Source organism: Megalopta genalis, chromosome 2 (genome assembly GCF_051020955.1).
Source record: "Megalopta genalis isolate 19385.01 chromosome 2, iyMegGena1_principal, whole genome shotgun sequence".
Classification (NCBI taxonomy): domain Eukaryota; kingdom Metazoa; phylum Arthropoda; class Insecta; order Hymenoptera; family Halictidae; genus Megalopta; species Megalopta genalis.
The window spans coordinates 1357375-1383019 of record NC_135014.1 but is presented as its reverse complement, the minus strand read 5'-3'; the positions used below and the strand labels follow the sequence as shown (position 1 = coordinate 1383019).

Below are 25645 nucleotides of genomic sequence, written 5' to 3'. Positions count from 1 at the left end.
AAATTATATTTGGCTTTAGGTTTTCAATTTTAGATCTCAAAATCAAAATTATTTTCAAAATCAAATTATTTTTCTTTCATTTCGACATCACAACGATTTGGCCCATTATCTACTTTCTCATTTGCTTTACATAATATTATATTTATATAATAAATATACCTCGTTTTTACCTAATATTATTTATATAATAAATAACCTCGAGAAAATGATTTGTCAACTCATTTATATTTTCTAATGGCCGTATATGTAAAATATTAATATGTCGGTTGTCGCCTATTCCCTGACAGGAGAGAACCCCAAAAATGCGAACGTACGTATTCATCTTCATAGCAACGTGTGATGTTCGTTTACCTTTTTCGAACCATTGTATCGCTTTTATTGCACCTAAATACATATACAGAAAATATATATACATATACATAAATATTAATAAATCAAAACAAAAGATACGGAAGTTGTAGAATCTTCAAGAATATAAGATATTTTTTGCGATTTCTTTAATATCTCGCACTATACCAAGAAATGTAAATATCCGCGCAGGGGACGACAATATAATCCCACATTCATTCTCGTTAAAAGAAACAGTACGCAATCCTTTTATCATTACAGGGACTACAATCTTTCGTCTAATATAGGTTTCATTAATATTGTTACTAAAGTTACCATACGAAGAACACATGATTTTATGTCCAGGGCTCAGAATTAAGTGCAATCAACACCAACGTGTTCGCGTAAAACAGTTACGCGAAAAAATAGGACAGGCAACGCAGCGCGTGGTGTGTCCGTGAAATAACGGATATATCGGATAATATCGGATAATATTAATATCGCATCGATATCTATCGATACCAATTGACCAATTTCAATCCAATACTGAATCGTATCGATATCTCTTCAATACTTACTTTAAAATATCGATACCTAACTGATACTTTTGCTAGAATATCACTGCTTGACTGATACTTTTACAGGAACGAATGTTGTCATTATAAATGTTTTCTGACAAACGACAACTCGTGAAATATTAAACGAGGATCGATATTTCGCGCGCGAATTTATAATCACAAATTGGTTTTGTCATAGAATATTTTTATATGTAGGAAAGAAAGTGTTACGTACACATCGAATTCTTAATTGTGTGGCTCCCCGTAGTGACAGGTTTCGAGGAATATATGCGTACAGTATCAGAGAAAAATTGAAGTTTCACTTTTGAAAGAAAAAGTTGTTTTTGTGATTTGACGATAAAACTTGAAAGTGTTTCATAAAAGCAAATTCTATGTTTTAACAAGTTATAATTAATAAATTACAATTCATAATTTAATAATTTTTTGTAAGAGACAGATCATCTGCGAAACTTGTTTTGTTGATTAAGTTCTAATTTTTAAATAAACAAGAATTTAAAGTTAGAAATATTCATGTATTCAATTTATTGAAGCAATTCTATGCAATTTAACAATATAACATATTGTTAAACGTAAAACTTGTTTTTTACACAAGTTGTGTAGAACAATACATGTAAATATACATACGTAAAAATATTACACATGTATAATATCTTTCTTTAACGATTAATTTAAAGATTACAGATATTTATGCTTACAGTTTTAGGTTTTATATTGTATGTTGTACAAATCGTGAAATCAGTCACGTAGTATAAAAATTATTGTAAATCTGCCTTATGATATCATAATGCACTCGACGAAGGAATGTTTGCTCTTTCGGTTTGTTGATTTAAAATTACCATAAAAAGTATCATGGCGTCTAAAGCCCATGTGGAAAGTACTGTTAACGAACGTCGGTTACGTCGGATATATGGCAAGTGTGCTAATTATATTTTTAACGTTAATAAAATGTTTCCATTTTTCAAGCTGCATAAGTATTTATTAGAGATATTTAACCGGTGATGAGGTTATGTAATATCATTGTATTACGCATTTTAGATTGGTTGGATAATGGAAACAATAAGAAAGCACTGCAAGAAGCAGATAAGGTGCTTAAGAAACACCCAAGCAATCAATGTGCCCAAATGCTTAAAGCTTTGGCTTTATTGCGATTGGGTAAAGAAAATGAGTGTCAGGTTATTATGGATAAAGTACGCTCAAAGATACCCTGTGAGGACTCTACTCTACAGGTTATGAGCATTTGTTACAGAGAAATACATCAACGTAAGCTTGATTAGTTCTCAAAATATGGAGTTTATAAAAATATATTATTAAAGTATAACTTTAGATACATTTGTTTATAGCGAACAAAATTAGTGAGGTATACGAGGCTGCGGCCAAAGCAGATCCGAATAATGAGGAATTATTAACGCATCTTTTTATGTCCTATGTACGTCTTGGAGATTACAAAAAACAACAACAAACAGCGCTTGCCTTGTACAAATTAAAACCAAAAAATCCTTATTATTTTTGGGCTGTGATGAGTATAGTTATGCAGGCTATACATGCAGAAGAAAAATTAGCGAAAACAGTTATTTTACCTTTAGCAGAAAGAATGGTTTGTAAATTATATTTCAATTAACAACCTTTTATAGTGGGTAGATTATATTAAATAACATTTTAATAACCATGTAATTTGGTAACAAGGTGTTGAAAATAATTGAAGAAGGTAAAATGGAAGCAGAACAAGAAGTCCAACTATATTTAATGATATTGGAGCTTCAAGGTAAAAGTGAAGAGATGCTAAATGTTCTCTCTGGACCCTTAGCTATACATCTTTCGCCCATTTCACAAGCAAAAGCAGCTCTATTATTAAAATTGGAACGCTTTCCTGAAGCAGCAAATGCATATAAAGAACTTATCAACGAAAAGTGAGTACAATATATTGTTATAATTTCCAAACATAATATTGTGGTATTATATATTATTATGTGTTTTTATATATTTCGAGAAGTATAGACAATTGGGCATATTATAAAGATTATCTTGCTGCGGCCTTGAAATTTCAAAAATCTGAAGAATGTTTAGAATTCTTTAAGAACATTATAAATACATCAGAAAAAGAAGTCAGAGCTCCATACTTGGCTCAGTTTGAATTATACAAGAGTACTCAAAGCAAAGGAATCATTGAGAATACTACTGAAGTAATAAATCTAATGCATCAGTATTTCTTATGGTTTGGAGAAAAAGACTGTGTAGTTGAAGACTTACGGCTGTACTTAAATTTATTAACACATGTAGACAAGTTAGAATTGCTTCGAAAGGTATGTTACAGGATCTCGAAGTGTGTTGCTTTTCAGCTCCTGTTTCTAATTACAAAGTACTTTCATATTTTTTTTTAGATAGAGGAAGAAGAGTTGGATGTCGAACCAGACGGATTTCCATTAACTGTGCAGCAAATGCGACGTCATATTCATTTTGAACAATTGCGTCGTATCTGTGGTTTGCATCATTCCCCCAACGTATCTATAGATGAACAAAAGCAACTAGTAGAACGACTATGTGTATTATATGAAAAGGGTAATGTATTATGTCCAATTCAAGGAAGATTACCAACAGATTTTTGTCCTGCGGATTCTTACATCCTTTTAGCTACACATTTATTGCATGAACTGTGGAGCAATACCGATGACGCATCTTATCTCTACAGGTGATAATATCTCTAACAAAATTGATTTAACTAGATTATTGATTATGTAATAAAACTATAAAATGCTTTTGTAGGGCTATGTCAATATTAGAGCGCGGTTTATTATCAAGTCCTGCAAATTTTCACATAAAAATTTTACTTGTGCGAATATATTTGGAGGCCGGATTAGTAGGGGCAGGATATCATATATTTACGTTATTAGATGTTAAACATATTCAGTTAGATTCTCTGGGTCATTTACTTGCTCCAATGCTAGCTCCGCTCGGTCACCTTTTCGCGGCTTCTGCAGCTTTAGAGATTTCCAATAAGTTTTTCGTCGCAAACTGCAAAGATGTATGTATTAATATAGCATAGAATTTTAAAAACCAAAATATTACTTCGAACCTAATTTATAATGTTGTATTAATTCTAATATGGAACCAGAGCGCAGATCACCTAACGTTCGCCTATAAATATGGAAGTTTTGTAAAAATTCAAGAATTTGTGGAGTTGCGAGAGCGTTTGGAGAATTCCTTTCATTTCGTTATGACTACAATGGATAAGATGCTTCTGGAATTAAGTTGGTGTGACAGACCCGCGTCCCTATTTTCTACTATAAATAATATGCATATTCAACCGGACGAAGATTCAGTGCGTTTGAATGCCCTGCGAGATAATCGTGATTTGAAGGTAATACTAACTTCGCATTTTGAAATGGAGACAGACGATTTCGAAGATGCAATTCGTTTTATTTTAACAGGTCGTTTGTGGATGGGAACCATTGACAGAGAACGAAGTAGACCCGAGAATGCAAAATGAAACACGCGAATGTATGTTAAGATTACTTGTCGCAAGGAATTTAATACTGAAAATTTTAGCAGCATGTGCAATGCCAGATTCTTCTTTGCTTTTAAATCGACTATCTAGCGAATTGAAACAGCTAGATAATGAACAAATACCTCTGACTCTGAATCCGTTCGAATCAGAAGGAAAGAAGAATAGACCGTGTAAAATATTGGTTCCTACGGATGCGGTGGAAAGATTGCGAGAAGCTCATTATTCTTGGCAGTTGAAGACAATTGCTCAGTTGGCGGAATCGCTGTCTCGATCACGTTATCCTGACTTTGAATGTATCGAGATGCTGCGAGAGTCTCCATGCCTCCAGACGATAAATATTCCTGAAAAAGATACTTCAGTATCTTTTAAACATTTTCTATTGAGAGCATCCACGTGTAGCGAATCTCTTGCAATTATTAGTGCCATGTGTACCATGTATGCCACTCGATTACAACCTCAAACTTCGCAGAAGAAAAATAAAAAGAAGTATTGCAAAGGAATAGAATCAGTTTCGTTGGAAGATAACGATCATGTAAGACAGTTCACTGAAGTATCATATGAATTAAGCACATTGCATTTAAAAGTATTACTAATTTATATTTCCATTATTCGATTCTAGAGCTGGAAAGATATTTCAGCATTACTTGCGAAAAGGATTCAGAATTTAGATTCGGTGCTGACTGAATTCGAAAAGTATCAAATAAATACAGGACTAGATAATACTGAAGACGATGTACATGCAACGATAATAAAATATGGACAAGCTAGTCTCGTGCAAAGCTGCGGATCTTTAAAATCTCGAACACAAATCACTATGAAACTGTTGAATAGTTTAAAGAGCTGAAATTGTACGAAAATTCTTGTACAAAGAATATCCATCCAACTATTTACTGATTTTTAAAACTAATTCATTTATTGTGTACATTATTCTTACTTAGTCTAACCAATTAGAGATATCAACAGGACCGTTTATTACAAATTTAGATCTTTAAATGACATCAATCAGTCCCGCGACAAATTTATAAAGTTCGGTAAATTAGAAGCTTTTTTGTTAAATAGTTACCTTCTTTTAATAGATCGTTTCAACAGTGGTCATAAAATTCCGTTTCCAAAATAGTTGAGCAAATGTCGTCTTTGTAAAGTGTAAGATGAATACATGTTTCGATTATTTTGTAGTAAAATCTAATGTTGAAAGCACGCTTTAAAGACAAAACACTATTTGTTTTCTGGATATTTCATCTGTATATATTTTGAAATTAGTGTATAATTTCTAACATATCCTAAATGTTATTACAAATCTATTCGAAATGCAAGTTTTTATAATTTACTTAAATTCTTTGTTGTGGAAACGATAATAGACATCTTTCTCAAAAGTATGTATAAATCATAGATCAAATTTATCACAATGGTAACACTGAGAATTAATTTAAAGAAAAATATTATTTTTAATTGTTTTTGACAAAGCTACGTATTTGTACTTTGTCTTCTACACTGTACATTAATAAATTTATTACTTGTTAATCATGTAATTTAAATAATCAGTTGACTAAAATGTATGAAATTAATAAATTGAATAAATTTATATGAAACTAAATCCATTCTTTTTACTATGTATATTACATGTATACTTAAGAATAACGTATAGCAATATGTAAATATTTTAACTTTAACCAATGTGGTTTGTCAGGCAATTATTTTTTGGAGAAGTTACAAATATAAGGCTACATTATTACAAATTGTAATTTACAATCGCAATTTCAGGATAGATAGCAGCACTGGGTGACCAAAACAATATGGCCGAAGTTATTCTATAACCTCGTTCATTTGTTACGCAGCGAATAACAACACGCCGAAAAAACTATAAGAAACGCGCGTGTCTGTTTGAAATTATTTGTATTCTGCGTATTAATTACAATAAATAATGTGGGGTAATCTCAATGACACACACAATACGGAAAATGTTTCGGGCGGATTTTTTAACAACGACCAGAATGCCGCTAGCGCAAATAAAAATATTCAAAGATCACGTAACATTGTTCCTGTTATGATTGGACTTTTAAATAAGTCTGCCGGCGAATTGAAAATTTGTGGAATTCCAATTTATATGATAAGTATAGTTGGAATGTTGCGGCACATTGATGAATCCGCTACTAAAGAAACTTACGAAATTGAAGATGAGACAGGTAAAAATTATTTATAGAAAAATAGTCCTCTAAAATGGTATATTAATTAAATTCAAATATTTCTGTGATAACTATTATAGTGACAGAAGTAAAGAAGGGTAAAATTTTAATAATTTCATTATATTACAGGTACTATTACAGCTTTTCGTTGGTTAGAAGCTGATAAATCAAGTGAAGCATCTACATTTAAATTAAATACTTATGTACGAGTGTATGGACACTTGCGTGAACAAGATAGTAAGAAGCATGTATTAGTATTAAAAATACGAGCCCTAACAAATTTAAATGAATTGACCAGTCATCTGTTAGAAGTAGCATATATAGTGCTAAAGAGTAAAAAAGTGGGCATGGTAACTCAAAAAAAGACTGACACGGATGATGTTATGACAAATAATAATGTTGGTGGTTTAACAAAAGCACAAACTTTAGTTTTCGAGATTATTCAAGCAGAAAATGATAGTGAGAATGGAATTCACAAAAGTGTGCTTACCAAAAAAGTACCAAAAAGTATTTTACCAAAAATTTCCGATATACTTCATTTTCTTACAACTGAAGGACATATATATACAACACTTGATGAAGATCACTATAAAACAACTTAAGAGTAACAGGTTCCAAACTATTCAGATTTTCATATAATGTTTTCTACGCATACTAGATATAATACTTCATTACATTACCATGAACATTATAAATAATTATTAAGATATTTAAGAAATTATTTTAAATATATTATACAAATTATAATCCTCTTCTTCAATTTTTTTTTCTTTAAAGTGTCAGTTTTTTTTAATAAAGAATTAAATTTATGTTTTGCAACTATTTAATATTTTTTGTATTACCTATTTGTAACAATATCAATTTTGTTACTTAAATGCTTATTAAATATTTGAAAAATAACAACCATTTTTTTAATAATTACCTGACTGAGATAATTTTTTAAAATTCCATTTTTACAAATACTTTATTAAACACTGTAAAGTGTAGTACATAGTATCACAACATCTGTAGTCTATATGTATTGTACATATAATTATTACATATTCAATTCGCACATATATATAGAAAAGAGTGTTTCAATTACTATGTGCTGAAATCCTGCTTATTATAAAGTTTCATAAGTCCATCAACATAATTCGCTTTATATAATTAGACTAATTTACTAGGTAGATACGTGTAATTGTAAAAACAATAATATATACGTATTGTAGATATAGTTTCTCAATATGCTGCATTTTGAATATTTATTTCTAATATGCAAACTAAGTATTCAAACAGTTTCGTTACATACTCACAGCCAACATTAAAGTAAAGATTCATTATACATCATTTTTATGTTCAATACATCTGTATTCAATGATTTAAACTTTGCTTGTAATAAATCATATTTAAATATAGTCATTGATTATATACATCACAATAGCAATACATAAGATAATAATAATGACAATATTATGTCTTTACCAAAAGTAATTAGGTTACATTTACAGATAATATTGTTTTGCTTGCGTTTTTGTTTTTCTTTTTAACTGAATTATATATTTGAAAGGTATTCATTTTTACTTACAATAGCTTTCATAAAACGAAATACATACATGACTTTCTTTATAGTTCATAATACCTATGTGAACTTTTGGCACATGTTTTATTCGCCATGTACAGGAATTTTTCAAATACATCTTTTCATTTTAAACGGTATACCTGCACATCAATTATACGTTCTTCGTGTTTTTAAAATGCATATACATTTACAAATTATAATACAAAGCTTATATCAGGATATCATAATCTGCTAAATGTCCTGCGCCATTAACCCTTCGGCGGGCGCGACCGTCCACACGGGCCGGTTTTATAAACATACAGCATGTAAAAATCTTAACTATCAGTTTGGGGGTTATTGGCTATACTTTTAGTCTCATTTTAAATGTTTCGTTTTTCGAAACGTGTTGTAAATTAGCTGCAATTAATCGTCAAGGATATTTTAACTTCAAACGAGATTCACGTCGTTCAAGCGTCTTAAAGATCTAAATCTAAATTGTTTAATATGTTTATTAACGCTTTTAGCGGTATGGAATTCACTTTTTACGTTCAAAAGAGTAAATGGTATAAAAATAAAATCATAAATGGTGTCAGGGCGCGAGGCAATTGCACCATGATAGGGAAAGCCCGAGTTTGAGCAGACCCGTGGCCCCAGGGTTGTGCGTACCGAAATTGTCAATGCATAATACGATAATTACATAATTCTTCATTGTATTACCCTTATAAAACATAGAACAAATATTTGAATCCTGGACATACTGTCTATAATGATTATTTAATGATGCAATGCTTTGAAATTACCCCACCATTTATAGAAAGAGGCGCGCCCGCTGGTGGGTTAAGGAAAAATCGTTTGTTTATGCCAGCAAAATCAGTTTGTTGAATAAATAATTAAATTCTATGTCCAAATAGCTGCTGTACAAATGTAACTGTCTATGAGATTAGTGCAAAATACATTCAAGTATAAAAATTGAATTGTATCCACACATTTTACCCTTAAAAGATATTAAAGGTTTTATATTTTCAACGAAATGGAATTTAGTCATAAGAACGTTAATTTATTGTCACGGGATAAATGTAAAAATTTTATATAAATATAGTATTTTTGTCAGAAGGGATGACTTTTGAAATATTTTCTTATATCTTAACGAATATATCAATTATTATATCCGAATGCATAATGCACACTTAGCAAATATATGTTGGTATCACCATATTGTATCTGATCCAACTTAATATAAATTTGCTTTCTAACAATTATTGTGAGCCAGGACCTCATCTACTCAATAGTAAACAACGTTGCAATGAAAGGCTACAAAACTGTTTTGATAAGCTTCATTAAATTGAGATTCAGTGAACATAATACAACCAATAAATGTACATATATTTGAACATGTTACACACATACACGCACACGCACGCACATACAAGTCGATTATTTCAAGCTAATTGTCACATCGATGACAATCAAGCAGTAATAAATAATTTAAACATAAAATTGAAAATGTATCCATTATAAAGTGAATGTAACAAGAGTTGTATTCATTCCTATGTAAATATATTTTAAACAAATAATATACTGATAAAAGAATGCATTCTATAATTACTGGAAAGTTTTTATGCTAATATCATAAAGGCAGCTGATACTGGGAACATTTTTATAAATCTATGACAGATAGTATTGCATTTGATACACTAATCTGCATAGATGATAAGCCTTTCAAATAAATACATTTATCAGTTGAACATACAGTACAATACATTAAGCAATGTAAGTTTGTTTACCAATTAGTCTTTACAAATGTCTCCCGACCAAACCTGGCAAGGCGACGCGTGTGTGCAGTGGTAGTAGTGGTCCCGGAATAACTTCTCCCATCACAGTTCCCAGCTGCCCCACAAAGTATTAAACACATCAAGAATCCATCTCTCGATTCTTACATATTATTTAGTGACATACCAAATACAATTATTAAAATATTAGTATTGTGTATTTTGAAAATCCTGGTTAAAGTCATTCATGAAATATTACATACAATACACAAAGAACTAGACATAAATTTTAACTAAATCTCTCCTATAAAAATATTGGAGTAGAAAAAGTATGAGAAACAAAAAAAAAGGTTCCTTTGTGGTCACAAGGATTTAAATGATATAAAATAATAATAGGGTTACCATATTTTAGAAAAGATAATGCAGGATATTCCATAAAAAACAAATTTTAATATCAAAATTGATATATTTTAATCTATCAATATTTTTCTTTAAATTATTGTAAACAGCTCATTAAAAAATCCCTTATTCTTTACACACCAAATGCAACTCTGATGCTAATTATAAGTCCAGGATTATGTAGGATAATCCTGGACTTTTGGTAACCCTAAAAAGTAATGTTGAAACTCTCTTGTTGTTTACTATCGGTATATCAATACTTACATCAAAGTTTTTGTTGTTACTGTATTTTTATCTTGTCCAAAATACTCAACAATATTTTTCAACGAAAAGAAACATCAGGAAAATATAATTAACATTTACAAAAACTATAATACAACAGTAATATTGTACGACACCAAAATTGCATATGCACGTACCTAGGTCATAATTCACTCACTAAGTATCAATTGAGGTATTGCTTACAATGAACCAGAGAACATACATATACAACTTGTATCATTTTAAGAATGTGAAACTTATCTGGTAACAGAATTACATAGATTAGAAATTAAATACAGTCAGAATTCATAAAAGAAACGAGACGTTAAACAATACAAATGATTATGGCATGTTGTAAAATAAGAGGAACATTGCTTAATATTAAAAACATAATTGCAGTTAAATCTTCAAAAATGTATACAACTCACTATTACAGTAATAAAGTATGTTAAATTCACTTTTATAAATGTGTTCTGTTTGGGGAGCTCCTTAGATGTGTATCTGGAGAAACCAAATAGAAATAGGCAATATAAACAAATTAAATGAAAGAATAAAATTAATGGAAATAATAATATGATACAAACTAAAAATCTACACAAACCACTAAAAACACTATTATAACTGTACAAACAGTCATAAAACATTTATATTTAGTAAGAATAAACTGTTTGCCGATTGCACAGTAATGTACTTGATTTAATGAACAATTTAAATAGGTTTAATATGACTTATTCTGCAATGTAAATTGTATAAAGTTGAGATTTATAGGGAAACATATCAAACCTAGACACATAGATTTTTATAAAGTTTACATGAATCTCCCATATAAATTTTATCAAAATTGGTATGCTAGGTTTTTGATGTGTTTCCTTGTTAGTTATTTCTTATATTCTAATAAAAGAATATGATGTGTAAAACTTATGCATAAGGATGAGTGCATTAATTTATTTGCAGCACTGTATAAAGAATATGTGTCAAGAACTCTACTTAAAAATGAGAAGGAAATAGTGGTATAGTAAGAAATACTTTTAATAATGCAAAGAAAGCTGATGAAACAAAATTATTTTCTTCTCTACATATGACTCATTACTAGTAGTGTAAGTAGTGTGCAAGCGGCAAATTTTAAATAACATTCTTAATACAGAACATAATGGCTGGAAAGTGATTTGGTTTCTCATGCAATAACATTCAGTAAACAATAAATCTAAACTAAACTTTTTGTAAGTACAACTATATGGAATGTAGGAAGTGTGAAGTAAAATAATGGAAAAAAACTGCAAGGGACAATATCTACTCCCTCAACCTGTTAATAAGTTCTGATGTTACTATGAAGCTTACAGGTACATTGAATACTGAAAATTATGTTTAATGTTCGGTTACAATATTTGTAAGAAGTTTGGCAATTTCAATAACATGTTTCTGTACATTATGCCTGTGTCAAGCCTTTCGCTATAAGTATTCTACTTTCAAAGAAATCATAATATGTACATATCCTAGAAATTTCTTGTTCACAGACTATATATCATCTGATTTTTGTAAACTGCATTCATACTAAAATACACCACACTATCACGCCAACAAGCTCTGAGTACAGAGACAATGAGTCAATATTCTTTGCACCAATATTATCTTTTCATCTTATTACTAATGTTAAAAGAAAGTACAATTAACGCAACATGTCATGAAAGCACCTAATCATTCAAATAAATATATTATATAAATGTATATTTGTGACTTGAGTATGATAAAATTAATAAATATGTACTTTCCATTTAAATAAAAGAATTCATATACCGCTTTTTCAATCTGTACAAAAATATGAAATTGTTAGCTAATAATACGGAACTTCTTTCATAAGAATGAGAACACTTTAAGTGAAATCATTATTAAAAATATTTGATATAAAGTAATTACTTTTAGCTGTTTCTCCTACCCCCAAAGTCTGTATTACAAAGTTTTTCTTTTAAAATCTTCTCAAAATACTATTTTCAATGGTTTCTGCCCCATTACAATGTTCGTAATGGAATAAATCCTTCCATTCCAATGATTCTTAGGTCTTCATCATCATCATCGTCATCATCATCATTCCTTTTTCTCTAAAAAAATCGGTAAGAACGCGATCAAATGTAGACTAGAGAAATGGCTTTAAATAGCTAAAGGAAAAGTCGGACAAAAACACAAGTTCTTGGCGCTTAAGTTAAAATAACAGAAATACCTTTTTAACATTTAACAGTATAGCTATATCAGCAGACATTAAACATAATTTTCAAATTAAGAACATAATTCTCAAATTAAATTCTATGCAGAAATAAGAAATAGAATGTGTTTTTTCATATTAACTAGTCTATGTTACGTGAACAAGGAAGTGTTAAGTTGTAGAATGTCACATACGTGTATATTGATTCTTCAATAAATTCTAACTCATTAATTCTTCATGTGTTTATTAAAGATAATCAGTGACTAGAATAGTTGCATACATTTACTGCACTTGTAAAATAACTTTGGTAAGAACACTATATGTAAATTCATGCCTATACAGTAGGGGTTCAACTTTAGTATATTTTATAATTGATTGATATTTCATCAGTGTAGAAGTATTGTTGGTATTGTTAATAACCCATAGAAACTAATTATATTAAACAGCAATACATAATATCTTTTTCTTGTAAACAAAGTTTACTCACAAAGGTCTTTGGCAATAATTATATATGCATATTGACAATGCAAAAGTAACATTTTACAATTGCATATTATGTACGCTATGTAATAGATCACGTGTATATCATTGCCTTCCTACAGTGAAGATAAATGAATTTTTCATGCATATCAACACATTTTATATGAAAGAATTTAGCATAAGCAATTGTTAAGTTAGGAAAGCATGGTCAGTTAGTGAGTTTCATTAAAGACATTCATGGGAAGCTTAAGACATTAAATAGAAACAAAAGCATTATCCTAAACATTGAATTAATACTTTCATATAAAATGGAAAGACTATGTTGTACATGTGTCTTCAAGAATGTTTAAATGTAAATGTTATAACTAGATTGCGGAAGTTTATGCAAATGCATATTTTAGAAAAATGAACTACATAAGTAAAATTTTAACTGAAATATATTTCATTGTTAGAATGAGAATTGTTAGAAATATAAAAGATATATTTCTTTTTTGGATATTACTTGTATGTTTTACATAAAAGTTGCATATTCTGCATGTTGCATGCATATTGTCAGAATTGTGTGAATGTGACAATTAAGCGATCGGTGCGTACCGATTACCGATCGCTATTCACATCGAGCAGAAAGCGATATGACGCGAACGTGTCGTCACTTCTTTGGTGACGACACGCAGAGATGGATGCGTTGTATTATACATACATGTATTAAATACATTTTTATGTACTACATATTTCATACAATGTTGATTACATTGATTGAACACAATTTTACGAATTTTTTAGTATCTGCGCAAGTGCATATTCATCAAATCTATGTTGCATACATTTCCTATATTATCTTCTATATAGTTTTTATATTCGTGCATATAGTCTGTATAATCACTGCAAATAGTCGGTGCATAAACTTCCGCAGTTTAATTATAACAAAGGGATAATTTCAAGTGACGTGTAAATATAATTACAGGAAATAGTCAATTACAAATGATATATTCATCTGTACGAATGTACGAAGTATACTCGCGTATGGATAAGTTTTGTACAAAAATTTAAGTTTTTCAATTCAAATATGTTAACTTCTACCTTCTGTGTAAATTAAGAATTACATAAGGTTCATCTGGATTAGTGGCATCTGTGTTGTTAGGTTGATAGCACGGGTTAATAGTGTAATTGAGATTAGGTTGATGAAAACTCACCGGTTGAACACTAGTCCTTCGTCGTTCCATTTCACGATCTTCAAGACAAAAATCTGAATCTGAATCTATTTTTCTAATTGCATCATCCTATAACATTAGAAATTCGAATATTAAGATCATTGTTATCTGATTTTACATATTTAAAATTATACCTCTGTCATTTGCTGCGTTGTTGTAAGAATCCTGGATAAAGGTCCACAACATACAGGTAGCGTCTCCAGTAATGTAGGTCTGGAGTGAGTGAGGAGCGGCTTCATGTAGCGAGTATCAAAATCACCCCAGATTCTGGCAAGTAATGCTTTTTCATTAGGTTTCGCACTACTGCCTGGTAATGACCCATCCTGCATAGAATTATACTGTGAAAGGTGAAGGATACTTCGATTATCCATCCTGTATGATCATGATACTTTTTTCAAACGTAATTGAGTAAAAAATTATAATTATTAAAGAAGCTTTCAGAGGTATTTTATTTCTTTTTAAGTAATTTAAATTATATAACATTAATAGAAAGTTTAAAATATGCATAAGGCAATTTGACAAAACATTGATATTAATGAAATTTCTTGTGTAATGTAATATTTAGTGTTAGGTATTAATGAACATGCTTTATTGTTCGTCGTTATGTTCGTGTACCCTGTTAATTATTGTTGTATATGTTTCCTTAATAAATATAAATATGTATAAATATTTTGTACACTACTAATCATCAACATACAGAATGGATAACAAAAACGATACGAAAAAATATTTGAGCACATGCTGTTAACAAATGGAACCTCAATAAAAGAAAAAATTATAGTTTTAAATATATAAAGCAATTAAAAAATCGTTTAAATGTATGAATATAGCTAAACATGAAAATAACGTATGTAAATTTGTTAATACTATAATTTAGTAAATTGCTATTAAGCTGCTTTCAATAAATAAATAAAATGTTGCTTATAAAAACAAAAAATTAATTATTTTGATATTTTTTTAAGATGATTTACATCATTAGAAAAGTTTATCTGTAAGCATAAAGTGTTAAAGCACGCTAATAACATGAAATGCGTGTCTTTTTTATTTATATATACACCAATACTGATAATGTAATATTGTTAATAGTTACTGCAAACATTTTAATAAGATGAGATATCCTAGATTTATAGATTGAATCTCTTTAGCTTGTATATCTATCAACAGCAGAAAGCAACTCTTATAATACCAGTCATAATGCACAAAACTAGTAATTTATATTTTACGTAATTGCATAAGAAAATATGAAACATATGCTACAAACACAAATGTAAAATACTAATAATTTTGAGTACACAATTTTTTATATGACAATTGTTCCAGACCATGTACATAATAATACTCAATTCTTGAATTAATAAGAAAACATACCGAAGGACTTCGCTCCCTACGCATGTCCAGATCTCCAAAGCCACCTTCGCCTCCAGACTATTAAAATTAGCAAGTTAAAGTTCCTGTATTTACTAGATTAATTATGAAGCGTAATTATTTAGAATTAATAAAGCATTCTTACAAATGTCATTATAATGTAATAGACATGCTAGATTTCTCAAAAAGTTAAGTTCTAGTGCAAGCTATAATTTTAGTAGTTTTTGTGCATCAGTAACCCAATATTATATAAGTGTAACTATAAGAAAATAATGTTAGTGAATATAATCTTTGGAAACAGTCAATAAGTACAGAAATTATATCCCTAAACATTTTCAACCAGTTTCTATGTATAATATTAGAAATGCATGTTTGGAGACATTGGGCTAAAAAAGATGACAAAATAATAGCAATATCAGAATAATTTTGTTTAAAGCATCCATGCATGAATACCTTTGCATAAATTAAATAACAATATATGTATAAAATATAAATAAATGATCCAGAATTATTTACGTTCATTTTAACTTAACTTTATATGAATTTGCTATGATTAAAATCATTGTAAAGATGAAAGTAATAAATAATAAAATAAAAATAAAGAAAGAAGTACATCTTGCTGTAGACTGTACCAATATTAAAGTACAAAATCATATTTTTATATCTACAGAGATGCTTTCTGTTATAAAATATAAATTTTTGTGTAGAATATTCTAAAGATAATCTTATTAAAATTTTGCTATATCAGAAACTTGTATACATTTGTTCCTTCTCCTTCAGTGCCTAGAATTCTGATATGTTTATATAATATATTATAAACAAAAAGGGTGGCGTTAATTAATAACGTTACAAATAACATAGCTAAATGTTATACAATTACACATTGTATATAAGAAAGAACTGAAACTGAATTACTAAGGTCACCAAGAAAGTGCAGTTTTTTCAAACTAAGTATTAGCAGCACATAAGTTATCATACATTCTCATTTCAAGACTGTCACTAAATATTGCTCTCAATTTGTTTAAATTAATATTTTATTAAGAATAAAGTACCTAAAATACTTACACTACGCATTCCATTATGCGACAATCCTTCTATTTCTTCATCCACCCCGACTCTAAAATATGATTAGCTTGAATATAATCATTATGAGCAACTATTTATGTAGAATTAATTATTTGAATAATTATGTGAACTTACGGTATATTAAACCAACTTAAAAACTGAGTTGTTGCTCCACCTTGGAAAATGACTGTCAGAATTACAATTAAGCTTGTTGTTGTTAACATAGCCTGTCGAGCGTCCGATACGGTATTCCTGATGGCTAAAGCAAAACTCATAGCGCCTCTCAATCCAGCAAAAAATAACATGTGTTGGTAATTTAATGAAATTTTCGGCTTTCGTGCCAAGTTTAATATAAACGATAATGGATACACATTCGCTGCGCGTCCTAACAGTGCGCATAACTGTGAAAAACAAAGTTAAGGATTTATATCATAAAAATATTATAAAATGTTAGCTTAAAAATTAATGCTATCGTTCAAGGATACAAATCCTGTGAAAATGAATCCTGGATCAAAGTGGTGTTTTGGAAAGGTAAACATCGAGACACCAATATAACTGAATATAAAATTTTCAGCTAAAAAATTCAGAAGTTCGAACAGTTGTTTCGTTCTTTGACGAGAGTCGGGACTTAAATTGTTATAGGTATAATGTGCCTGACATATACCACAGAATAAAACAGCAACTACGCCTGTATAAAAATATTTTTTATAGTTATATTAGTTGAAAATGAGTTTCCTTGAAAAATTATTTGTTATACTGTTATTTCATGATTTACCTGTAAGATCGGATGCCTCCGCAATTAAAAAGGTACTATAAGACATTAAGACAAATAATGCGGATTCCAACAAAGGAAAATCTCTGACTCTAGTAAATTTAGTTAATAAAGCTGTAATACAGCCCATTGTGGCACCAATAAATAATGATAGACTGAATATACCAACGAAATCACCAAATGCTTGGAAAAAGGCTACAGTTTCAAATCCACCTGAACCAGATTGATAACGTTCTCCATAGTTCTGTATAGAACTGTAATAGCATATATATATATATATATACATATATATATACATACAGTAGAATTTAGTAATAACACTGATATGAGCATAATTATAAAAGATTTCAGCATTTCCTTATACATACCCACTGAGTACAATAGCAACTGCATCATTTAAAACACTTTCCCCAAATACTAAAGCATATAAATTTACATCTACATGTAAATCATTAAAAATAGAAATTATAGTTAGTGGATCTGTAGGAGATATTAATGCTCCAAAGTATAATGTATCCAAAAATGTGAACGAACTGGAAAGACGTGGTATTAATTGCACAAAGGCATACATCAAAGCTCTGAAAAAATAAAGAAAAATACAATGCATATCTGACTACATTCCAAGAAAAGTAAGAGATAAATTTAATCTAATTGACCTTTGGAGTTATCACAAGATAAGCCCATTATTAAAGCTTTTGTACGTCAAAAAAATATTTGTTTATTGTTAATTATCCTGCTACATTTATCATACATAATAAATACGTACCCTATGACAAATGCTGAAATTGTTGTTCCAATTAGAGCGTACATAAGAATTGCACCTAAATTTCTAAAGAAGTATTTCTGAAATAAAAGGATTGCAAAGCAAATTATATTGTATATTAATTAGTACAATATATACAAGAAATATATAATAAAACTACTCACTCGCTTTAAACTATAACCAGCATGAAAAATAATTGGAGGTAAAATAATATTGAAAAATATTTCAGGATCAAAGGTGGCCTGTAATAATCAAGTTATTTTTGAAAACATAAACACTAAGTTAACATATATTTTATAAATTACTCTACTATAATACCTTTAAATCAATTTCATTATCTTGCTTGTAAATTTCCCCCCTAAATGAGTAAGCGAATGTTTTATTTTTAATGGTGCCACCACCATTATCTTCTGGGAAACGTAACCACAACGTATCCGGAGGAACTGATTGGTTGTATTTACTACTGTTGTCTGGCACAACAGGCATATGGAGTATGGTGCTACTTGTTTTAAAGCCATAACGAATTATTGCCCCTATAATTAATCCTGAAAATCATATATTTGAAATTAACTGAAAATGTCATGTGATGTATTATCCAGAGTGTCAATTAATGACTTTCATTTGAACAAGTATGTATCCTTAGATATTTACATAACTGGAATTATCATTATATAATTTTCTTATAGTCTATGCATCAAAGTTATTCGATGCAATATGAAAAAATACATATGTATTATAATGATCAATGATTAATAATTGTGCAAAGTTTGCACAATTTGTAATATTGCAATGGAAAACAATGTTACAATCATTTTTTTCAAATGTTTGATAACAAAACTAAAGTATTTCTTTATATTTTGAATGTAAACTTTATGACTGATTGAAAACAAAAGATCCATTCTTGCTGTAATTACGAAATAAGATTTTTCATTGTTGTATACACTGATTTATTTTACACTCATACATTCTCAGTTATGTAAATATTATTCTTATCTATAGAAAATCAAAAAGAACTTTTCACTATATTTTTAACAACAATAAGTATTAGCATTAAACAGAACTACTTACCGTATGTATATGTATCTATGCAAGAAATAACTTCGTAATAGAAAATTTTATACGGCTACAATTGCGAACTAATAGAAAAACTTTCATAATATGTTTCTATTAATGATCCTATCCCGAAAAAATTATAACAGCAGACGACTTACCGTAAATGACAGCTAGACCAGTTTCATGGAGGAACCTAAGTCGACGATGCTTAAATGTCCATATTGTTAAAACAGTTAATATTAATAGAAATGTGTATAATAGAAGATTCAAACTATCAAGCCTATGTAACAACTGTGCTTTTGCATCTAATTCAATGTCTGTCGCGGCTCCGTTACACGATTCTAACACGATAATACACAAAATTATAAGGAGAAAAATTCGTGCACCACCTCTCACTGCCATCTTTACTTTACAACCATTTCCCAATGAAACTGTCAGTTCAGCAGTATGACCAACTGTGTTAATGAAGCAAATGATGCAATCGAAATGTAACGCTGCTAGATGGAACATCCAAACAAATACAGTATGTACACGTTCGTGCATACGTACATATGTGTATACAACAACATACATATAATAAAAAATATGCCTCTTGATGGTATAGAAAGAAAATACTAAAATACCATTTATCGTGAGAAGTGTTACGTTATTCTTGAGAAATTTTTATGTTTAATATGAATAGGATATGTAAAAGATATTGATCAATATATATGTCATGTATCAATTTATGACTTCAAATATGTAAGTGATAAATTCCATATTGAATAATACACGTGCTGCGCAGCTTAAACGGAATTCTACTTTGTACACATATATGTACATATGTATGTAAATACGTATTCAAAGTTCACGCGTTTTATTATAAAATGTGTGTTTATAAGTCCTTTTTATTAAATATTAAAGCAGTGAAAGTTTACATATATATGCATATTCGTTAAATATATAACTACGTGAACTCTTGGTTATCCTATTAATTACAAACATGCGAAGTATTATAAAATTATATCAAAGGGTATTAACAAAATATCCATTAAGGACTCAAGCCGTTCAAGCTGGTAAAACTATGCATATAAGACACATACTTCATTGTTACGCATATATTCATAGTTGATACTAATATTTATATTTTACAACGAACAGGTATATTGATGGCATTAGGAGATGAGATTGCACAAAACTTAATTGAACGTAAAACATTCAGAGAATTGGACTATATGCGTACAGTTCAATTTGCATGTATAGGTTTTTGTATTGCCGTGAGTAATTTTACTGTAAAAATACTATTATTCTAATGTTTTGTATTATTCTATAAAATTTTATGTTTCAAATCACATAATAGGGTCCAGCAACACGAACTTGGTATGGAATATTAGATAGATACATTGGTTCTAAGGGAGGTATTATAGTATTAAAGAAAGTATGCTGTGATCAACTACTATTTGCACCAACATTTATTTTTGTTTTATTATCTGTAATTGGTATTTTACAAGGAAACGATGTAGAACATCTAAAAGCTAAATTGCAAAATGAATATTCTGATATTTTAAGGAATAACTATAAGGTAATGTTTATAATTTTATTTTGTATGTATGTAATGGATCTATAATTACAACGTTTCTTTCAGGTGTGGCCTATGGTACAATTATGTAACTTTTATTTTGTACCCCTGCAATACCAAGTCTTAGTAGTACAATCAATAGCTCTGCTATGGAACACCTATATTTCCTATAAAACTAGTATAAAAAGGCAAGAATAAGAGTATTAAATAATTAAAACTTTTATGCATGCGTACGATATAGTTTATTTCTTGTAATATAAATATTCGTTCTCTTAAAATGTATACCTTAAAAATGCCACATAATGTAGTGATAAGTAACTATTTTTTCACAATAAGACAAACAATGACATTCATCATGAATGGTGTAGTAATAGTATTGTAAAAAAATAATGTATGACTATATATACATACAAACCATACAAAGTGACTGCTTTTCTTTTAATTTTTAAATACAAAGTATGACGAAAAAGTTCCAACATAATGATCATTAAGTAAAGTTACAGAACTGTACAATTTGTTGACAATGTAGCAATAAGAAACACGGATAATACATATCTAAATGCCACATTTCTACAACATAGAGTCAACTGTTCTGCAATTAACATATTCGCGAGATCAAACTCCAGCCAGTTTCTTTTGTTTCTCAAAATGAAAAACGATTAAGTAGATGCCACTTTGAGACGTCAAATATAGTCATTAAGAAAATGGCATAAAATTTACCACCTGTAAAAAGAGGCGGACTCATTGCATTTATGAAGGAAGATATTACTTCATAGAGTGCTCTCCCAAATCTATCTAAAACTACACTTTTGGAACTTTTTAATCACACCCTATGTAAACATCTTCACAAACAGTTGCATTTTAAAATGCTACAAAATAAATTTGTTCCTTGGAATGTAATTATTTACAAGTTTTTGAGTTATTGAATGTAAGTAACAAGCGTTAAGTATCCGTGTAAGAGTATTAATTATTCACACTAAGTATGCAAAATATTCGTAGTGTAATAAAATAAACTAAAATTTTATCCGAATTAATATAATCTACATAAGCGTATTAAATTATTAATGATTAATAGACAATGGAACCTTTTCCGCTTTTGCAACTGCTGCAGGTATAGTTTCATTCGTTTTAGACGATATACACGTCCCGTGTAGCTCTGGACATGATATCTCATTTGATACAATCTTCTGTATTTTCTTTAGTAAATCATAGTTAATACGTTGAGTTATTATAGAGTCGTTTCTACAATTAAATAACACAATAATTACGTAACAATCTAACAACAAACTTCACATTTTCTGTACGTTTATAAAATAATAGAAAAAATACTTGCTTGTATTCTGGATGTGAAACAACTTCCTTCCTCAACCATGCAGCAGTTGTTAACAATTCTCCAGAAGCTCTCTTTTGTATTAATTTCATATATGCTTGTATGGAACAGTGAGTGTCAACATCTACATCCATACTAGCCAAATATGAATTTACCAATGGTACTAAACCAGGAAACACGTCATCCTAAAAGACCAAGTATATAAATAAATGTTGTCCATTCAATAGAAAAGGACTACTTTACCTTTCCATTGATAATTTCATCAATGGTATATTCTGAACATTCTGGTTGACCATCGTCGTTTTTCGTGTCCGATGTGATATTTCGACGGAACCAAAATTTTTCTGTCTTGATTGCATCTCTCCTTTGTGCTCTAGCCATATTTTTATCAACTTTACTAATTGGTATCAACAAGTTTAATTTGTAACTTAAGATAACTCTCGTAAGAAGGACAATAAAACAAACTATTGCAGCGTTTTCGAAATCGGTAATTTGTGCCTCGCACGGTCGAAACTCAACGCGCCACCCTATAGAAGAATTTGGTGGAGGAGGCTTAAATCGCATTGTTTGCCAATTGGTAGATTGAATGTTCTGAAATTTCATATTTAATGTTTATTGAATGACGTAGGATTGATTAGTGGTATTAAATGATAATTACTTCAAAGTGATCAGTGTCTTCTTCATCATTTTGATATACTTTCTCAGAAAACAAGGATACAGTGTCTCTAATAAATAAATGGGCTATATGTTGTGCTAATAATCTGTCAATTCCATTATCCATCAGTTGTTTGTATATTTCGTGATCGTACATTAAAGGAACGTCATTATACTTTTCTCCTTGGTCGCTAAGATACGAGTCGATGGAATCGTATCTAGATTTACTAATTCTAAATTTGTTTTCCTTTAGAGGTTTCAAACCGCGTTCTTCCTGTGTTCTGCAGTCAACAGAACACGATATCACATTCCATCGACAATCTACATCGCTTATATATCCTCGATAAAGTGGGCTGGCAGCGGTTAGAGCCAACTGTTGAATATTAAATAAATGTTCTGTAACGTTTACGCGAAAGAATATGCTAACCACATAGTTGTGCAATTGAAAATAATACATTAATAACATGGTATAATACCTACCATTATTGGACATAAAGGTGTTAATTGATCATATAATGTTCTAGCTTCTTCTATATTGCAAGCCTGAAAAGTAAGCTGCAAACAACAGCACCCCATTCCAAATCCCATTGCATCCATATAAATATGATCTTCTTTTGCTGCATTACTAGATTCGCTTTCAGTCAAATTTCCAAAATCTTCTTTAAAAGGATTTGGAACATTTTTATCCTTATATACTGTAAACAAATATTTCGTTTTAAATGATGATTTTATTATACTTTAAAACATAAAAATAATAGATGCAAAGAATACAAACTAGGAATATTTATTGCCACTTTTTCTCCACGTCGTTGTCTTATATTTCTTGTTAATGTTTTGAATCGTGGATGACCTGGGTATATAGCATCATCTGGAAAGAATAAACTTCTTGATACACCAGAACTTGGAGTTGGTTGTGTCGGAGGGTCTGTGAAATCAGGAGCTCCTGATCTGCAAAAGAAAATATAAATAGTTAAATTGCTACCTATTATTTACTGTCTAACAATATAACTCCTTGACGCACCTTGGGAAATTAGTTAAAGACATTAGAACTTCGTTAGGTTTAAGTAATTTCGAAGCTTCTTGTCTTCTATATCTCATGTTAGCTTCAACAACATTAAAATGAAATAGTAGTCCACCATATGGTTTCCCTGGTGTTCCTTCTACCATATAAGCACCATACTCAGGTCTCCATAAAGACTTAATATTACTGTAAAAGAAATGTATATTAGAGAAATATGTATCTACTGATATTACATATTTAAAAGTATCTTATAGTTATAATTATTTTAGATAAAATTTACATTATCATAATATCTTCTTATTAATATTTATAGTTTTAATTTTTTACTCAAAGAATAGAATAAAAACACTTACTCTGGATCATTGTATTCTTTCTCATTTAAAGTTTTCAATATTTCCTCTGCTCTTAAACTGAGTTTAGCAGTTTTTGCCTCATCATCAAATTTAATGAGCATATATTCCACCTATATGAAAGAAATGATCATAAGTACAATAAAAAATATTAGTTTTAAGTGTTTTCTGTTTAGATGAGAAGTAATTTAGAGAATTTTTTAATAACCTTGACAATTATAAATATCTAATAAATATCAAACTTAGATAGTAACCTAACTAAAAGTGTTGACTCATGTATCAGCAAACATTGAAGTATAATTGAAAAACAACAAGGTCATAACAATTGTAGCCTATAAACTACAATTGCTGATAACATTCATTGATTAATTCAATCAATACCATGAAATAATGGGTTGATATCACAAAGTAATGAAAAGAATGTTTATACAGACATAATCAATACATAAATCAATAATTATTGATACGAAGTATAAATAAATGCAGCTGTATAAAATGACTTTCCCTCTATTACGCTACAATAATAAAACTGCAATATTTTGACCATGGAAAAGTTATGTTTTATATGTAAACATTCATTGTTTATTTCACCATTATTTTAAGATTTGATTCAAAACGCACGCACTAAATAATATTGTATGACTTTCACTCATGATACTGATTGCGAGAAATATAGTTTGCAATACATTTCATAATGTGTACATAGTTATATACAAAAACTGTAATATGACATGTACGAAAACAAGTTTTGAAGCAAGCATGAATAAGAAAAATCGGCAAATGTATATTACCTCATCGCCCCATTTCAGCACATCACCTTGACGATCTCTGAGTCTTTTATACAAGTTAATAAATTGAATAATCCCATGTTTTCGTACATGATCGCCAAGATTTTTTGTTTCTTCCCAGCTTAAAGGATTTCCTTCAGAGAGTAAACCCATATTTGTATAGGTTAGCCAGTATAGTCTTCCAAATCTTTATGCTTGAAACAAAATTTTCTACAAAATCGGCACACTCTGAGTTATGCTAAGGTACACCGAGGCAGAATGTTACTTGTGTTTAAGAAATCACCCAGATATTTCACAGTGAAATGAAACATAGCACTACCGACGCTTTATATACATATCAACCAATACCAACTAGGCGCACTTCTACGAACTATTCTGTTACTTTCAATGGTGTATAAATACAAGGTAACCATACCTCCTACTATCACGTTGTGACGATACATTTATTCCGAGATATCAATTTGAAAGATTAATAGTCA

The 25645-nt window shown here is 29.6% G+C and overlaps 5 protein-coding genes across 26 annotated transcripts; 3 read left to right on the top strand and 2 right to left on the bottom strand.

Moving 5' to 3' along the window:
• Positions 1 to 1664: 1664 nt before the first annotated feature.
• Positions 1665 to 3681, top strand: psidin (phagocyte signaling impaired). The gene is made up of 6 exons (XM_076528654.1): positions 1665 to 1815; positions 1941 to 2165; positions 2246 to 2499; positions 2589 to 2812; positions 2896 to 3205; positions 3284 to 3681. The coding sequence occupies exons 1-6, from the start codon at positions 1755 to 1757 to the stop codon at positions 3593 to 3595; spliced, it is 1386 nt and encodes a 461-aa protein (XP_076384769.1). The 5' UTR covers positions 1665 to 1754; the 3' UTR covers positions 3596 to 3681.
• On the bottom strand, positions 3149 to 19867 carry Nhe3 (Na[+]/H[+] hydrogen exchanger 3). Of its 18 annotated transcripts, XR_013037193.1 has the most exons (16): positions 19624 to 19867; positions 18731 to 18957; positions 18577 to 18654; positions 18416 to 18492; positions 18018 to 18227; positions 17653 to 17903; positions 17363 to 17565; positions 17013 to 17278; positions 16878 to 16929; positions 15816 to 15872; positions 14582 to 14785; positions 14430 to 14516; positions 4530 to 4748; positions 3786 to 3914; positions 3495 to 3603; positions 3149 to 3407 (listed from the first exon to the last, which is right to left on the bottom strand). XR_013037193.1 is itself a non-coding variant. In XM_076528649.1 (13 exons), exons 1-13 carry the CDS (start codon positions 19865 to 19867, stop codon positions 3586 to 3588), a joined length of 1974 nt encoding a protein of 657 aa, XP_076384764.1. In that variant the 3' UTR covers positions 3149 to 3585. The 18 variants fall into 18 exon arrangements, 7 of the variants coding, with proteins under 7 accessions (XP_076384764.1, XP_076384763.1, XP_033331773.2 ...); XR_013037192.1 differs by having other exon boundaries at positions 3149 to 3603; XR_013037194.1 differs by lacking the exons at positions 3149 to 3407; positions 3495 to 3603 and adding an exon at positions 3673 to 3703.
• Positions 6209 to 7412, top strand: LOC117223550 (replication protein A 32 kDa subunit). Its single transcript, XM_076528655.1, has 2 exons — positions 6209 to 6590; positions 6720 to 7412. Exons 1-2 carry the CDS (start codon positions 6329 to 6331, stop codon positions 7190 to 7192), a joined length of 735 nt encoding a protein of 244 aa, XP_076384770.1. The 5' UTR covers positions 6209 to 6328; the 3' UTR covers positions 7193 to 7412.
• On the top strand, positions 19852 to 21450 carry Mpv17 (Mitochondrial inner membrane protein MPV17). Of its 4 annotated transcripts, XM_033475892.2 has the most exons (5): positions 19854 to 19988; positions 20369 to 20520; positions 20606 to 20721; positions 20805 to 21026; positions 21090 to 21450. In XM_033475892.2, exons 2-5 carry the CDS (start codon positions 20448 to 20450, stop codon positions 21219 to 21221), a joined length of 543 nt encoding a protein of 180 aa, XP_033331783.1. In that variant the 5' UTR covers positions 19854 to 19988; positions 20369 to 20447; the 3' UTR covers positions 21222 to 21450. The 4 variants fall into 4 exon arrangements, with proteins under 4 accessions (XP_033331784.1, XP_033331783.1, XP_033331785.1 ...); XM_033475893.2 differs by lacking the exon at positions 20369 to 20520 and having other exon boundaries at positions 19852 to 19988; XM_033475894.2 differs by lacking the exons at positions 19854 to 19988; positions 20369 to 20520 and adding an exon at positions 19995 to 20206.
• On the bottom strand, positions 21242 to 25623 carry Gclc (glutamate--cysteine ligase). Of its 2 annotated transcripts, none has more exons than XM_076528651.1 (9): positions 25170 to 25623; positions 24382 to 24491; positions 24029 to 24214; positions 23783 to 23955; positions 23488 to 23702; positions 23012 to 23380; positions 22597 to 22944; positions 22357 to 22538; positions 21242 to 22265 (listed from the first exon to the last, which is right to left on the bottom strand). In XM_076528651.1, the coding sequence occupies exons 1-9, from the start codon at positions 25317 to 25319 to the stop codon at positions 22085 to 22087; spliced, it is 1914 nt and encodes a 637-aa protein (XP_076384766.1). In that variant the 5' UTR covers positions 25320 to 25623; the 3' UTR covers positions 21242 to 22084. The 2 variants fall into 2 exon arrangements, with proteins under 2 accessions (XP_076384766.1, XP_076384767.1); XM_076528652.1 differs by lacking the exon at positions 25170 to 25623 and adding an exon at positions 24633 to 24662.
• Positions 25624 to 25645: the final 22 nt, after the last annotated feature.